Source organism: Plectropomus leopardus, chromosome 18 (assembly GCF_008729295.1).
Source record: "Plectropomus leopardus isolate mb chromosome 18, YSFRI_Pleo_2.0, whole genome shotgun sequence".
NCBI classification, from domain to species: Eukaryota; Metazoa; Chordata; class Actinopteri; order Perciformes; family Serranidae; genus Plectropomus; species Plectropomus leopardus.
This window is the reverse complement of record NC_056480.1, coordinates 14,273,112-14,284,910: the sequence shown is the minus strand read 5'-3', so window position 1 is coordinate 14,284,910 and position 11,799 is coordinate 14,273,112. Positions and strand designations below refer to the sequence as shown.

The window sequence follows — 11,799 nt, the reverse complement described above, 5'->3', positions numbered from 1 at the left end:
ACGGAGGCAAGGAGAGCCTGTAAAAATTTGAATCTTGTAAGCGTACTTACAGAAGTCCCCATCACAAGATTGACCTGAGGCAGGGAGACAGAACAAGCGCTCCTGCTTAGACAAGACACGCCCCTCTCAGGTGCAATCACTTCACCCAGTGGGAGGTTATATATATACTGCTTTGCTCCCTTTGTTTCCTGTTGCTTCACCATGTTGTGTGTGACCTGTAAGTGATTTTGATATTCACTGATATTCTTGTATCATTGCACACTGTTTCTCTTAAGATGTTTGATGTAGTGTTAATAATGTGTTGCTTACGCTGAAAAGTTTGAACCACACACACATTTAGAAATCCACAAAGACAATAAAATAAAACAGCTCTGCACTTTCAAACCTTGGACTCCAGCCCCATCTATGGTTCTCTAAAACACGCCCAGCATACCCACTAGCCATTAGATTTAGAGAGCAAGAGCCCAATTGTGATATTTAAGCACCACTTAATTTTTCAGCATTTAAATATTTTTACTTTGAAAGCCCTGCGTTTACATTCAGGTGGCTTGAATTTTCATGAGTTTTGCAGTAGCTTATTTCAAGTTGTAAAACAAAATGAAAAACCATGATTCAGTATTTGTTTGAGGGTTGTTTGAGTTTCAAGTGCCCAGCATTCAAACAACTACAGCCATGCTCTGTGGCTGTGTTTGCAGTTTGCTAACATCAGCCTGCTATCATACTCACCACAACATTGTGTGTTGTAGTGAGCACAACGTCAAATTTTGTCAAGTATTTGATCATAATACAAAATAGTGCGCATATGGATTTTTTTTCCTGATTATAAAGCTTGATGAGATTAAGGGATCACCAAAGTTATTGCAGTTAATTCTGTGGAAACATGTCTACACTAAATTTCATGGCAGTCTATCCTTTGGTTGAGAAATTTCACCCAAAGCCCCAGATATCAACCTCATGATAAAATGGTTTCCAAAATCATCTTGGGCACCACCAAATTTCCCTTTTTCAAGGAAAACTATTCATTTAAAAAAAAAAAAAAATCCTGTCGAGTTGAAAGATAAATGAATAATTGAGGTTCTCAAATTGGATAGTTGAAATTCAGCTTCCAAAACTCAGCATGAAAAATTCAAACTTGAACATCATGTCTGCCATGTATAAGCCATTGTCCTGTCCTCTGGGGTGCTGGAAAAGGAGTCCTGTGGCAGTCATAATGCAAGAAAAAGATATTCAGATGATTGGAAACCACTGACAATTTTTGACTGCATTTTCAGAATATGTAAAAAAAAAAAAAAAAAAAAAGAGTTGACTTCAAACTACATATATCCAAGATTTTTAAAGGACAGTATTTAATTGCTATTTAGTTTTATTTTATTTCAATATAAATATTCAGCAGTGGATCGGTATCAAAACATGCTGTTCAAATTATCACAGCCTTTCTTTGCTTCCATATTAATGTTCCACCAGCACACTAACACTTGTCTAGATGTCCCACAGACAGGGGCCAAGTTGCTTTGTTTCTGCCAATATTTTTGTTTCAAAAAGTCACATCTGGGTAGTAGTTCAAAAGGTTGCAGCATTACCAGACAGCTGCAAAAGTAATTGGAAATGGAAAAGTCTTGTTTTTGTCATACACTTCACCAAGATGTCGGGGCTTCCCTTATCATGCCGTTTGAACTTTTTTTTCTTTCTCTGAGCTAGAGGTTAAAACTGATGAGGTAAGATAACAGCTTGATAGGGAAACTGACCTCTGAACAAAGGAGATAAATATATATTGAGCATAATATATATCTTTAGCACCTATTCAGCCACTGCAGAAGGGTAGACACACATAAATCAAATGCCAAAGTGATATTTATTCTCCTCCTGAACTATTTGCTTACTGACAATAAAGGCAGAATTTATGTGGCTATTAAGACGAGTGTTTCTCAATGGTCAGGGGCTGCAACCGAGGCCACTTTATGGATTGGATGCAATAAAACTCAGTGATAAAACAATATGGAAGCAGTGGACCTGACCGTCAATCAAAGGTAAGTATGATAAGCAAGTTCATTAATTTTAATGGTATAAATTCTTCTCAATAATGTGCCAGTCGTGCTGCCATTATCTGTATTTCTTGTCTTAATACAGTGCTTTAACCCAGATGGAGTGGAAGTTTTCCTCACCCTCCAGTAAGCCATGAATCAAACAGTGAGAGGTGAGTGGGGGAGGATGCGGAGGTGGGGGTGATGGTGGGGGATGGTACTGGAGGGTGGAGGGTACAGAGAGGGTAGAGGCCTGGTAGAGAGATTAGAGAGATGCCCCAGGCTCATTTTCCAGCACTGTGGACAAGGTGATGTCACCACACGTTTCACTGAGGGATCTCCCATAAAGAGGGAGAGACAGAGAGAGAGGTTGTTGAAAAGAGACAGGAAGAGATAGGCAGGGGGAAGAGTTTGAGACTAGGAAAGAAAAAAAGGAAGGAGAGAACGAAAGCAAAGGGGGAGGGGGGGATAGAGGGGGGAGAGAGACATTTGGGATTTGGATTGTGCAGCAACGGGAGAGAAAGAGGGGAGGGGAAAAGTTAGACACGGACAATCGTGCAGTAACTTTTTTCTTCTCTCCTTTCTCTGTGGAGGAAGACTCCAGAAAAAAAAGTCATCGGGACAAAAGGCACACTGGATTACATTTGAATTGCATCTGCATCGCCCCTCAAGATTCCCCTGGATACATACAGGCGTTTATTTCCGGATTAATGTGGTCGCAAATTTGTGGATTCATCAATAGTTGAAGGTATGGCTTTTATGGACGTGTTAGCGATAGTTGAAATGTTCTTTGCAAGTTTTAAAAAGTTTTAAAGAAACGTCGCAGCAAATGTGGTTAGGCTGTAGTTTTTAAGATTACGGCAGTGAACTTTATTCTGAAACTTTTGCAGCATCGCATGGGAATATCACACAGTAGATGACCCAATACCACAAACTAACTGTTGAGTCACTATTGAGCATATCATGCATGGGGGATTCTTGACGTGATGCTAAAGAAAATTGATTTCAGGAGGTAAAACATAAGCATGGTAGTCTTTTACAGCTGTAACACTGTGTCTTTGAGCGCCCATATCAAGGTGAAAATGTATGTTAGCCCATAACTCTCAGATCTTGACACCAAGTGCTTTGACGGAGTTTTTAACTTTTTTTTTTGGTCATATTTTTGCAAAAATAATAATAAAAATTTTAAAAATCACAAGAATGACAAAGACATGCATTGCAGAGAGAGACAGAAACTGCACTGGGCTTATTTGGAGCCTCCACCTAAATAATGTAAAAATTTTAGTAGGTTCTGTTTAGTAGGCAGAATTCTGACCCTTTTAGTGTTAAATCACTTTTTATTTATCTTCCTGGATCTAATAAATAAACTATAGTTACAGAAAGGATGCATTTTCACCATCTTTTTGAGTGGTTATAAACTGATAAGCCTGAAGTATCTGAAACTGTGCTTAACTGGCATGAACTGAATATGTTATGAAACTGAAAAAAAAAAAAAAAAAAAAAAAAATCGCCACGCTGCCTACTACCACCACCCAGTTTGGAGCCAGGAAAAACCCTGTTAATACAACACATTATGAGCTGACTTGTTACTGTAGATCCTCTAGGCTTGCATCCAAACCCCTTGTGGCACGGAAAAGCCTCAGAGCAGCACCGTCTTTGGATCTGCTACATGCATATCATTCACGCTGAGTAATGTCTGAGCCTTCACACTGCACTGATTTGAGATCAGTGTCCACAATCTTGCCTCTAACTTTACCTAGGGGGGAAAAAGTACATGCTGAGGAAGAGGCTTGAATGCCACAGTCGCATCTGTTTTTCTCATTACTCAGGCATCCCCTGTTTGCTGGTTTTTGCAGCCTGTCTTGAACGTTTTCTGGGAGTCCCCCCTCCCCTGCAGAATGAAGAACAGCTCAATGTTGCTTATATTTAATTCACCAGAGAGAAAATCTGTTCTATTTTTCTGATCACAGGTGTCAGTCTCCTCATTGTGTTACCTCTTCACCCTCCGTAAACAACAGATATCTTTCCTTTGAGGCTCATGTCGACAAAAAACAATCTAAAAAGCTTGGAAACCCTTGTATGGTTCAGTATCTCCTGGGACTCTGTAGCCCTGCATTAACAGGTTCTACTCACTCTTCAGACCCTGGGGAATGTAGTCCTGCAAACATTACAAATTAGTGTCCTTGAATTTTACTACACATTAAGTGTTGCCCACTTAACCTGCAGCAGGCTGCACAGTTTAGCTGCGGGCCTTGCAGCATCTCTTTCATTTATTACTTCCAATTGTATCCTTTGCTGTGGGCCTGCAGCTGACTGTATCATCCACTTGACTTTTTGCTTATTCAGGGCAACAGTGAAGTGAACATTAAGCTATCAGAAATGGCAGCTTTCAGCAGGTCATCCGCCTGCTGAAGGATGACTCAACCATGCAGAGCATGGACTTAAGGCCAACCACTACGCCATCAGAGTAGGCGTCACTTTACATGATTACTTTTGTACGTGGAACAAAACTGTCCATGGAAGTGGAGCTTTGAGCCGAGGGAGGGCTCTATGATTTAACGCTCCTCCTATTTGTTCACCATCTGTGACTATGCTGGCTTGTTTCTCATTCACAAATTTCCAAGTGGGTTGAACACAGCCCAGTATGTAAGACTAGTAAAAACTTGCCTCAGTCTACCTTTAGTGTGTCATACAGCTTTGGATGATGCCCTTGCTAGTTTGTAAGTACCTATTGCTCCCAGTCAGTGGATATCTGGAGTGTCTATCAAAGCCTCGGGGCATCTTTTGTTACTTTTATTCATGCAGAGTTCCCCTTTGTAACAGGCCTGCAATGCACTCTCAGGTTTGGCCTGAAGCACATTTAAAGTTCCAGGAGCCAATGTTGCTGTATTGTTATGTTTATGATGACATATCAGAATTACTGTAAAGTGAAGCTTCTGAATGTCAAAAAACATTCAACAGAAATGCTCTGATATGTCCTATCTGGCAAAAAGAACTCCAGGCGTGACTGAAAAGATGGCAGCATATTGACTGATGTCAACATCCATCATTCTCTTTTTTTTGCCATGCTAGCAGCATGGCTCTTTAGATGGCTATGTTGGCCTGTCGGTCCATCACTTTGCTTCAGACTGAAACATCTCAACAGCTATTTAATGGATTTCTCTGAATTTATTTAACAAATAGTTCCCCAGAGGATGAATCCTTATGACTGCACCATAAACAGGTCAAAGTTATTTCTTATCCTGTATCTATATATCCTATATATTAAAACAGTACCTAAATATGATCCCGTATCACCCAACACCCAACCGAGCCGTTAAACAGTCCCAAAAAGTTACACGATACCTAAACGACTTGACTAGACATCATTGCTGCATCCAGGGCTCAGCACCACCCAGGACAATTGTGATTGATTTAAAGAAACACAAACAATCCACAGCATTTTCCCCCTATTGTAGTGCTTACTAGGACTGCCTCTTGAAAGTTGGTCACTCACATAATCACTTCGAAACCCTCCGTTGGCTGAGCTTTCTTCAAGTCAAAAGGGTTTTTGTCTGTGCAGTGTACTTCTAGGGACTTTTTGGTCCCCAGATTTTGGTGTGGAGTGAGTGCCCTTTTGCGCTACTCTATGCCGCTGCAGACATGCAGACAATGGCTTGGAGGGAGAGAGAGAGAGACTACACTGTAAAGTGAGGAATGGTGAATTTACAGCTCATGGCAAGTTAATACAATACAGTCTCTGGCTTTTCTAGAGTGTGGGCAAAACATGGTTGCACATTAGCGACCCATTGTTAACGCTGTTAGCTTGTTTTCTATATAACATAAATACTGCTGTTATATAAAGTCTATGCTGCTGCACTGAATGTTTCATGGAGCCCATTCAAACTTTAAAACTTTGTGTGAAAAACAAAACCAATTGTCAAATATTCATCTATAACAGCTGAATTTGATTCAAGTGGCATAATTCTGAGTCAAGCCCTAGTGCTCGCTTTCCCTAAAGCCTTGGTCATACTCCAGGATGGACACGTACAGCTCCAGACTCACATTGAATCACTCAGAAGGAGTCCACACTGACCCTTGCAGACTTGGGCAGATGATGTAATTTAGGTCATGCTCATGATTATGTGGAAACCATGAATTTGTCTGACTGTAGACTTCTATTCTTCTTGTGGTTGCAGGGCTGTCAACTATCCAACAATCATTTTAATTATTTTATAGTAAGAATAAACCCATCTCAGAACTAAAAGCTAACAGTTGTATTTTCAGGATTTTGTATACAAAAGCATTTGCCTTCTTGGGTGCTTGCTTCTGCTTACTCCAATAGTACATGGTTTTCCAATGGCCTGTGTCATTGTGTGGAAGCCAAAATTCATGTCTGTCTGACAGACTTCTTGTGTCTTTCTGACTGCACTTTCGTACCTCTGTCACCCTTTGCCTTCTGTTGCGCAGATGTTGTACTGTATATGAATGTATGTCAATGTATGCACGCATGTCTAACTGTCTACTCATTATGCAGCCCCTCTGTTTTATGGCTGCATTCCAGTCAACGTTTAGTGGACTTTCCTACACACCCCCTGCTGAGAGAGGGCTTTCTCTGGAGGATTCATTCAGGGTCATGACCCCCACAGTCAGATCACAATGTTGTTTTCACTGCCCAGCACCCAAACCAGTATTTACGGTTTATGTGTTTGTATGTGTGAGATAGAGCAGGGTAGATTGGAAGCAGACACCCGGGAGTGAGCCGTCCATCAATCTTCTTGCAACAGAATTCTGGGAGAGACAGCTGAAAAGGCAGTGAACCCTCAAATATTACATGACTGACAGATTTATGCAGAGTTCTCCAATTTAAACAGATGGAAAGGAGTCTAAACACTGGGCTACTGGTTCACTGTTATTTAATCATCCGTGTCTGGGTGGCTAATAAGCAATTCTCTTGTCGGGCCATAGAGAGGACATGTTTCATTTAACTCTGTCAGAGTGTGTTCCTCCAAACAGGCTTGTGTTGGGGCTGTTGTTCCATCTGTAAGCACTGGCAATGATGATGAAATGTGTGACAACAAATATTGCTAAGCATTGAGCTGAAATTACCTTCATTGTCATAAGGGACAATATCAGTGTCTTTTTTGTCAGTGTATTCATGTCATGAAAAGTACTGGAACTGGTAGCTCTACTGGAAATAGAAAATAGGCAAAAGGTCTACACCTGGTACCAAAATGATTCAGAACTCGGTCTGCATCTTTTAGGCAGATTCATTGTTGTGAAAATGACACATCCAAGCTGAAATGATGAGGCCTGTGTTGTGATTGTGGATATTGGTCACCACCACTGTCTGCCAGCACTTGTCTTCAGGCTTTTAGTGCTGGAAGACTTTCAAATATGTCATTGTTTTCCTTTCTGTATTGGCTTCGTACTCAGTGACCCGATCACTTGCAGGCCTGCTTACCGGGCTCACGGCCAGTCCAGCGTCCAAGCCCAGTGGCCTAACCCCGTACTGCCTTTATCTGCCATGGCCAGCCGGGTGGCCCGTGAAGCTGCAGATGCGAGTGCAGAGAGAGGAGGAGAAAGGGAGACATCCATAGCAACACATATTAGGAAGCCTATTAAATTGTTTTGGATTATGGCCAGATAATAATAGCAATGAGCTGTAACTTTTCCCTCAGCCTGTGTTCTCTGGACTGTGATGCATTATGTATTATGTACTGTGAACTTTCTTATTATTGTGATCATGTGGCATGAAGCCTATAATAATGGCTGCAGCTTTGGAGTGCTCAAACTCAGCCGTCTAAGGCTTTGATTAACCGTGCACGCATCCAACTGCAGGGGAAAATGAAAAAAGAAAATTTTTTTAGTTCACTCTTATTGCTGTTTAGCTTGCAGCTACTTTTAAATAAAGTGTCAGTATAAAGTGCCTCAGGGATGAAGTTTTTCTGTAGGCCAACCTGGAAGCCAATGTCGCCCTGGTTCCCTCGTCAGAATACCTATAGTCTTTTTTTCTGTTGGATTTTGGATTACTGCAGAAAATAAGCTCTCTGGTAAACAAACCTTTATGATGCTGACATGTTTTGTTCAACCAGATAATCTTCACTATTGAACACCACTTTTAAGATTTTTGACACCTGGTAAAGTAAAAAGCTATTGTTGCGCGTAGCGTGGCATGATGACATTCTGTAGTCTTATTCAGCCACTTGTTAGCAACTTTCTGTTTTGAGACACATAAAGGCTTCAAAGTTCTTGAGTGGATTTACTGATGTATTTTACGTTGTAGAACAAAACATCAAAGAATCTTTACCTTGTGTTAACCGCAGACCTTATTTCAGACGTCTGGCCAAGAACCCATTAAAAAAAAACCGATTTACTTAAAGACAAGGGAACCAGAGATGCTAACATGCTAATTCATTTCTAGGTTTTAGGACTCATTATAGGCGCTCTCTGTTGTCACAGATCAGTTGTGCCATTGCATGATTTGACAGCGTATTTCCTCTTCTCATAAAATGGTAACCTGGCCTTTTAAAATGGAATAAAACAGGGGAATCAACCTTATATTTGAGTCGACAGCGCCCAAAATTGAATGCAAAATTCACAATGTGGGGCATGTCAAGCTGTCCTCGTTATTTCAGAACATAATTTGAAACGCTGTCCTCCACCACATTGTCCTGTTAGCGGCAAGCTGCAGGCAGTCAGGTCAGGCTAGATGGTATTCACACAGTATCCTCCACTGGGCAGCAGCGCCACATTGTGTACCCTCGGGGAGCGGAGGGGTCATTTCTCCTGGCAGACCGGACAGGTGTGTGCGCAGGGACACAGTCTGCTTGCCTGCCTGCCTTGAGGGCCCTGCTGTACCTGTAAACACTGCAGAGTTATGGGGTCCTCACACATGCTAGGGGGCAAGTCCAGGTCAGCTGGGATGTGTTTATGCGAGTCAGAGTGGGCGGTGTTGGTCTGTTTATGTGCATACATTCTTGTGTGTGTGTATGAATTAGGGATTGTAGTGAGGGAGACAGAATGTAATGATTATTTAGACGTGGCATGTATTTTACTCTCTGTGTGTGTGTGTGTGTGTGTGTGTGTGTGTGTGTCCTTGTTGTTGGGCCACGTGGAAGCATCTGGTGTACACAACCACGGCTCCAATGGAATAGTCTCCAGATGTGTTTGTGTGTTTTGGCCCCACTGTGTGTTTGACTCTGGACCAACCAGCCTGCATGAAAATCATTTTACTTTCATGTGCGCATCTTGCTTTGTTGCTTTGTTGTTTTGGTATTTGTTTACAGCAGCATGCGTATATTCTGTTTGAGTTTTAGATTTCTTTCCTGGATATGGTCATTTGTGTGTGTGCACACTTAAATGCACTCATTCAGACATATTCACATGCATGTGTGCTTGTGTGTAGCAGCTGCCCAGTCAAAGGCCAGCCAGATGGACAGGATAATGACTATGATCAGGCTTTATAGAGTTACACTCCTTAATGAGGGACATTCTGGTTAATTCATATGCCACTAACAAAGCCTGCATCATACCACATAATTAAGACATCAACTGTGACTAACTCATAAATATACATCAATTTCTATTTAGGAGTCAAGCATAATGTGCAGCTGTCTGCAGAGCGAGCAGACCGGGTGGCACTCTGACAGAATGAAGGAAGAATTTGACTTTTCTGACTTTCTCTTTTTCTGTTTGTTCATCCATCAGCTGGTGGCCGAGGTGAGCTGTTTTCAGAGGAGTAAAACCATGTGGCTTCTCCTCTCCTCTCTGACTCTGTTGGCCCTCAGCTTTGGATCATGTGACCCGCTGGCATCAGAACAAGGTGAGTTTCCTCTTCTCTGCTGGAGGATCTAGAAATGTAAGTGGATATGCAGGGTAAAAAAAGTGAACCTTACATGAAAGACGATATTTTGCTTTATTATAAGGAATATTATGACATAGATGAGAAAATGGATACCACTCTCATATCATCTGGCTTTTGTATTTAATGGAAAAGGTTACAATCACCATTCACTCCAAGGATAAATGGCTCTGCATGACCTTTGGCATTTATTGGCTCTCGGAAATATGACACAAATATTTAGCTCCTTTGCTGGCCCGGTGCACCGGCAGGCCACCACTAAATACTGCCCATCTCCAAGCAGCGCTGAAATGTCGCTCAAAATTTAGTCTACACTGAGTTTGAAAGAGAGAGACTAAGTAGGTATATTTTCCCTCGCCTCCATGCTGCTTTCCTCTGTTTGCTACCCCGTGTTACGGCCTGCAATTCTAAGCTTACTAGCTGTTAGCTGTAACTTTATATTTACCATACACATAGAAGAGTAGTATCAATCTTCTTATCTAACTCATGGCAAGAAAATGAGTAGGATCATACGTTAAGATGTTGAACAAAACAAGATTTACAAATAGGATTAAAGATAATGTTAAGATGAACACTCTAGGTATCGCATATTGGGTGTACAACAACAACAAAAATTCCCTGCATTACATTTATAGCCTCTGTGGAGCTCTATTACACCATACCACTGAAGCTATGAATAAAAATGTTAAATGGTAAAGGTCACAAAAAATACTAATTTCTGCAGCCTAACTGCCTCTCAAAACAGTCCCCGTATCTTAATTTAAATGCTAAAAACACAATAAAGCCACAAAACCCTTCTAACAGTTGTAACTGGGACCAATTTCCAATCTGAAGTCGTATGCTTGACCAGCTTGTCACGGTTTGAAACCCATCTGAGTTTGATGGAACTGTGTTCGTCTGTGTCTGACAATGCGTATGTGCCCTGTGTGTGTGATAGGACCCAAGGCTGCGATGAAAACGGACTGTTATTACAGCTTATGTGCGTTGTGTGCTGGTGGCTGTTGGTGGCGGGGTGGTCAAGCTGTGGCAAGAAGGCGTGTGTGCTTACCATGCGTGGTTGTGTCCCTCTTCACGAGCCATCAATCACTGAGTTTCTCTGTATATGTGTAGGAAAGGCATGAGTTTTTTAAGATTTTCAGTGTCTGTATATGGGTATGTGGGATTGCGAGAACGGGGAAATGTTAGGTTGTGTGTTGGTATGTTAGGGAGAATGTTTTCTACTTGTATCCAGGTGTATGTGTATGTTTGAGGTAGAATTATTTTATATTTTGAGGGCTTTTCTTTTCTTTTTTTAGTTTTTAGGTGTTTTATTATTATTTTTTGATTTTTAAGTTTTGGGTTTTTTGGTGCTTTTTTTTGAAAATAATTTTGCGTCTTGGGGTGTTTATCTCTCTTTTTTTTTAAAGATTTCTCTGCATTGAGTTCTTTTACTTTTAATACTTTAAGTACATTTTCATGAGGAGTACTTAGTTTTACCTACGTACTATTTTAAATGCAGGACTTTTACTTGTAACATTGTATTTTGACAGTGTAATATTAGTACTTTTACCTAAATAAATAATCTGAATACTTCTTCCAACACTGTGTATGTGTGTGTTCATGACACAGAAACAGACAACTGAGGAATCAGAAGGCAGAGAGGTGAATAGAAATCTATTTCATTGTCTCGTTTTTTTATTTCGTTCCCAACTGTCATACTCCCTCATCACACTGTCAGTGTGTTCTCAGGGGCCGGCTCTGTGATATCACTTGGGGGCCGAGCAATCCTCCGTACTCCAGCTCATGGAGCTCTGGAGGGAGCTTTGTGGAGGAGGGAGGTCCCTCTGGGGAGACCCTAGTCAGAGCTTTTCAGATGAGACTGAGTCAGCTTGCAGCTCTCCTGAGTCTTCTCCCCCAGTGGATTGAAGAAAGTGCTTTCTCAAGTGCAGCTATAAC

General features: G+C 41.3%; 1 protein-coding gene across 5 annotated transcripts in view; it reads left to right on the top strand.

Annotated features, from left to right (window-relative positions):
* Positions 1–1,942: 1,942 nt before the first annotated feature.
* Positions 1,943–11,799, top strand: part of col16a1 (collagen, type XVI, alpha 1) — an 84,362-nt gene continuing 74,505 nt past the window's right edge. For 3 of the 5 annotated variants that reach the window (XM_042506502.1, XM_042506504.1, XM_042506499.1), the window contains exons 1-2: positions 2,520–2,769; positions 9,711–9,825. In XM_042506502.1, the coding sequence (XP_042362436.1) occupies positions 9,750–9,825 (76 nt within the window). In that variant the 5' untranslated portion in view covers positions 2,520–2,769; positions 9,711–9,749. Of the gene's footprint in view, positions 2,028–2,127; positions 2,195–2,519; positions 2,770–9,710; positions 9,826–11,799 lie in introns of those variants that run through there. The other 2 variants (XM_042506500.1, XM_042506501.1) reach the window with 2 other exon arrangements.